Source organism: Trachymyrmex septentrionalis, unplaced genomic scaffold, assembly GCF_001594115.1.
Source record: "Trachymyrmex septentrionalis isolate Tsep2-gDNA-1 unplaced genomic scaffold, Tsep1.0 scaffold108, whole genome shotgun sequence".
NCBI classification, from domain to species: Eukaryota; Metazoa; Arthropoda; class Insecta; order Hymenoptera; family Formicidae; genus Trachymyrmex; species Trachymyrmex septentrionalis.
The window spans coordinates 838,841-844,228 of record NW_017304207.1 but is presented as its reverse complement, the minus strand read 5'-3'; the positions used below and the strand labels follow the sequence as shown (position 1 = coordinate 844,228).

General features: G+C 37.5%; 1 protein-coding gene across 5 annotated transcripts in view; it reads right to left on the bottom strand.

The window, feature by feature from the left end:
• LOC108747604 (protein Skeletor, isoforms B/C) overlaps positions 1-5,388 on the bottom strand; it is a 74,645-nt gene that overhangs the window by 28,390 nt on the left and 40,867 nt on the right. For all 5 annotated transcript variants that reach the window (XM_018485206.1, XM_018485215.1, XM_018485188.1 and 2 more), the window contains exon 4: positions 4,662-4,773. In XM_018485206.1, coding sequence (XP_018340708.1) covers positions 4,662-4,773 — 112 coding nt within the window. The remainder of the gene's footprint in view (positions 1-4,661; positions 4,774-5,388) is intronic.

The following is a 5,388-nucleotide window of genomic DNA, read 5'->3' as shown; positions in this document are numbered from 1 at the left end:
TAGATTGCATTAAAATTGATTAAGATGTAGATTTTTTTAAATATTTACTGATATATCATTTTGTAAAAATATATATGTTCACACACACATATATATATATATATATATCGCTAATTTGCTATAACAATTCAAAAACTAGAAGTTTTCTAGAAAATGTATGTCTTTAAATTATTAAAATTTGATAATATTAATTTTGCAAATGCAAACACTGTAGAAGAATAAAAATATGTACTTTTAATTTTTGTGTTTTTTTTTCATGTTCCCATTCTTTTTTCAAGAGCAGCTAAAGAATGATAATTTTTTAATTATATTGTAGCAAATGAGCGATACGTATATTAAAGTGTCAAGGTCCAATAGTAGAGATTGAACCGGGCGAATAAGAGCATAGTGTAATTGATGATACGCAAATGAAGATTTTTTTCTCCTTTTTCCACTTCTTTATTCCAAAACTTTGAGATAAAGTGTAATTGGCAATGTAATTAATGCAAAGTTTCAGGACGGCTGCTTTGTTTGTTGGGATTTACTACATCAAGTCTGTCAATTTGTTGTTTGATTCATCCCTTTCACACAAAGGAGTGACTAATATTTATTATGTATTTGCTGAGGAGGACTCCAAAGTGAGTCAAAACGTTCAATTTCTTTGGAATAAAGAAGTGAAAAAAAAGAAAAAAAATCTTCATTTGCGTACCATCAACAGCTGTACTCTCATTCGTCCGGTTTAATCTCTACTATTGTTTTAGATTGGAAAGTTCATACTTTTGTACTTTTTTCATTGGTTCTCTACAGTGTAATGGTTTTTATTGCTCATTTATTTTATTGCTCATTTATTTTATAATTTACCGTTTTAATCTTTATTTTATTAACTCAAAAATTTCTATAATAATATATAATATAATTGTGTGTGAGAAATAATCATATTATAAAACTAATGGTTTCCATAATGAAGGTGCATAATGCATTTTTATACTATATTACTACACATATTCAGGAATATCTGGATTTACTTTCAAAAGACAGTTTTAATAATAAGAATGATATTAAAATGTATCTTGAATTTTGCACGGTCAAACTTTATATAATTTTCTATCGCTCATTGTTACGTGCGAAGTATAAAAAATTCGTAGCCGGAAATTAAAGATGACATATCCTACGTCGTTTAATTTACATTCTCGCCGTGCAACGCGATGAAATCTTAAATTATTATACATAGGGTGTTCAACATTTTTCCAATAAGTGGCATTTATAGGCGAAAGAAGTGACGCTCCTCCACTCTGAACTCGATCGATGGCATTCTGCTCACGCGTTTATGATGCGAAACGTAAGAAGGCGATTAATCGTGAGTAAGAGTCGTCGAATCAGGAGAGAAAAATAAAATACCGCAGTGTAAGGAAGAAGAGAGGAGACGAGGAAACGAGACGATAGCAAGCCGGCTTTAACGGTTCGAGTTACTTCGCGAAAGGCGAACGTCGATGCTGGAGATAAGATTGCAACGGGACGACGAGAAATTGTTTCCATCCACTATTTTCACTCCCGCGTGCGATATAGACACAGGACTTGCATGACTACCTTGGACGGCGGTCAGGAGACAAGATAGATGGAGAGGAAAAAAAATTACGAAATCCTTCCTGATTCAATGGCTGAATCCATTGAGCGGCGGTTTGATATAGCCGAAGGATATCTCTGTGTTCTTTTGAAAGGAAGTCCGGATTTGAAGGAAGAAGACGAAGGATACGCTCGCGAAGGAACGGGTCTTTGAGAGGAAGCGGAAGGAAATCCCGAGAGCCAGCAGGGAGAGAAGGATGGACGAAAGAAGGAACGAGAGAAGAGGGCTTACCCTGACAATACATCCGCTCTCCGGGGGTAACGCGAGGGAGTGCTGACTGACAGACAGCTCCTGTCTACTAGATATCCGCGAGCAAAACCTACACCACTCTCTTACACGTTGTATATTATAGTATCAGCCGTCCTGTGTTGGAAAGAGAAGAAGAGGATATGTATCTACCATTTCTTCTATAAATCACAGAAAAGGAAGCGTGCGTTTCTAAAAGTCGGAACTCTTAGAAACGTTCCAATAATGTGCATTATAAGATTTCCTTTTGTGATCGACCGTAATCAAGGAATATCCTGTTTGATCAGAAACGTTTCAAGTTTTTTTTAGATAGTACCGCCATTCGGGGTCAGGACGTCCGATAAACACCAGAGACCCAGGGCAAGTTTTTTTTCAACCGTAGTGACAGGCGCTATCAGTCCGATAGCAACTATCACTGGCAGGCAATTGTTTACTTTCTTGTAAACAAGAACGCTCATTTCTGCTACTTAATAATAGTACCTCTTTGACTTTTTACGATGCTATACTGTATAGGTAGAGAACACCTACCACCGCGTCGTAAAATCTTTCCCCCGAACGGGGAATCCCCCCTCCCTCCGGGTTGGACGCTTGTCGAATGGTGCGGTGGGGCGGCCGCAAACAGGAGCGATTTATACCAAACCCTCCAGTTACGAAGACTCGCAACGATCGTAATGGGACACCCGGTAGAATGGACCGTAGGCGGCGGACAGCGCGTTTTGCGGTGACAGAGCGTGTCTGATGGAGGGTTGTCACGGTGCGGGAGCACCCCTCAGACTTCGATATTAAAGCCCTCCTCTAATATAAGAGCAAAAGCTCCACTCTCCACCGTCGATATGCTCGCATCAAACCTTTTTCCCTTCCTAAAGGCAGTGATATCGCGTTTGTGTGTCGTTATATTCATACGTGTAAGTCCGATGAAAGGGGGAAAAGGAAAAACTAAAGGGTAGCCCTGGTGAAACACACACACACATAGACTCGCGCGGGCACTGAGATTTTCAAACATCCACTTTTAAGTGAAAAGCGAAATCTATTTAAGAGAATATATCTCTACCTTCTAATTTGTGTCTTCTTAAGAGAGAGGAGATGAAAAAGAGCTAAGCATTGGATTAACTCGAGAGCAAGCATATATTGTGTAAAATACAGAAGAAAGAAAGGAGCACTAAATTTTTTTGAATTTTAAAATATGAGAAGGCAGGAGAAGGGAAGAAAGTGTACAGTCGTTATCTTTTAAGAAAATATCTTATAAACTTATCTTACTGAATTATTTTATCGAATATCTTATCCGAATTTTAAAACGTGAAAAGGCAGGAGAAGAGAAGAAAATGTATAGGACATCGTTGTCTATAATAGAAAATTAATTGAAAATCTCTTACTGAAAATATCTTACTGAAAATTATCTATATACGGAAAGGAGAAGTTTGGACATATATAAAAATTTAACTACAGATACAAATCTTAAAATAATTTTGTTGAATCGTTAAAATAATTGTGTAGAAATCTCAAACATGATGAGTAATGCTGCAAAAAATATTTTGACCATCCTACATAATTAATTCTACATAATTATTTTGATGGTTAATGAAATTATTTTCAGATCTGTATCTAGGTAAATTTTTAGATATTAAAGGATAGTAAAACTGTCCTTTTCGTAAGTTATTGTAAGGTAGGTGAAAAAAAAAGTCATCTAATCATGAAATTGTTTCAAGTTGAATATTAAATTCCTAAATTTTGTTTCAAGCTATGAATATCGAGAAGAAATTTCAATATTTTTTTTGTAAGCGTGATATCGTCAACGCTGCATGTTTACTCGCAATCACACGCGCGAAGAAGATACCAGAAAGATAAAGAGACGCCGGAATCGCACGCGCGTTTAGACAGGCGTGCACCCGAATAGAGAAGCCGGAGAAAGCCGAGAAAAAAGGGAAGGGCTTTTGGAACCCACTCACACGCACGTGCACGCGTACGGGGCCCCTAGACGCGGCTTTCGTATCCATCTCATACGCACCATTGACCTCGAATGCGACGTCCGATAGAGCTTCTCTGAACCTCCTCAAAAATCAAGTTATCTCTATTCTCCGCGCATCGTGGCGTTTGGAATAAAATGTGCCGCGCATCGCGCGATATACCGGAGAGTCAAACGCGTATCCTTTGAGAACTTATCCTTGAGAGCGTATCCTTTAACTTGAAATCTACCGCAAATATCGGAAATGGGTATTTAACTATTTATACTCTCAAAAAGGACGACACAGCATCTCGTGTAATCACGAATTTGTGAATGGAATGTGCGAATTATTGGCAATATTCACATTGTTTTGATATCAAGAAGCAATGGTAATCCAATTCCTAACATTTTGTTATTTTTTTATTTCCACATCGAAATGTAAATTATTCCATTTCCGTGCTTAATTTCAAAGTAAATAATATCCATATTAACGTATGTTAACTTATTGTTAGTAAGTAATAAACTAACTTCTTTTTTAGTCAAACTTAATATATTTTCTTTAATTAAATTGTTCAATTTCTTTGTTTAATAAAATTATTGAAATATTGAAGTATAGGAGCAATGGGCGACCTTTGGAAATTTTAAAAATAACTCGAATTAAGTATAATTTGACATTATGAATTAAACAGTGCAAAAAATATAACAGTTGAGTCAACGCTTCTTTGCTGTATTGATATATTCTTATAATTTTTCAAATTTATCATAGATCTAAAGGTTTACTCCAATCACAGGTAACAATGGACAACTGAACGTTCGTACGTGCAATTAGCATACGGAAAATATCAAGATCGATCGCTACAATTTACTCACTGTAAATCTTCTGCACCAAACGCTCAGCCATTTAATGTCTCGTATGCGCTTTCCTCCGGGTAGCCTCAGGATAATGTCTGTGTAGTTGTACGCCTCCAATACTCGTGGATCGCTGTTGAAGAGGAAAGAAAGAAATGAGAGTAACATACCTAAAAGTAGTAGCATAAAAAGGTTTAAACGTAACTGACGTAGAATATAATTGAAGCAATTATTTCCGAAAATCGTTCGTGAATCGGAACTCGGAACTGCTCGGGCAACAATAAAAACTGCTGTGCTTCTATTTCTGAAATTCAGCCATTTCTGACATTTACATATTTACATCGCACTGTAATTAGATGAACCCGAACTGTTTCGTATTGCTCTCGTATTTTTTAGCGTATTCCATAAATCATTTAAATTTGCGGGAGTTATATAGACTTATCTCATGTGTTATAATGACAGATACGATTGATTTTAGATGCTCCTTGGTATCGCCGACTTTGCGTGTCGTGCGAACGATCAAGCGAGCATGGCTTTCCGAGGGGAAATGGACGGAGGCGAGTTGTGCATGCGGTCAGGGATGTAGAAGGCCGAAAAGGGCGCGAGTATAAGAGAGGTGGCGAGAGTGATGCGGAGCGAACGCGCGGCAGTCCGTAACCAAGGGATGAAATGAAATTCAAAGAGCCCGTTGTGCGCGTGGCCGTATATGAAAAGGGGCGGCGGGGGAAACGGAAAGGTGAGGGGTGGA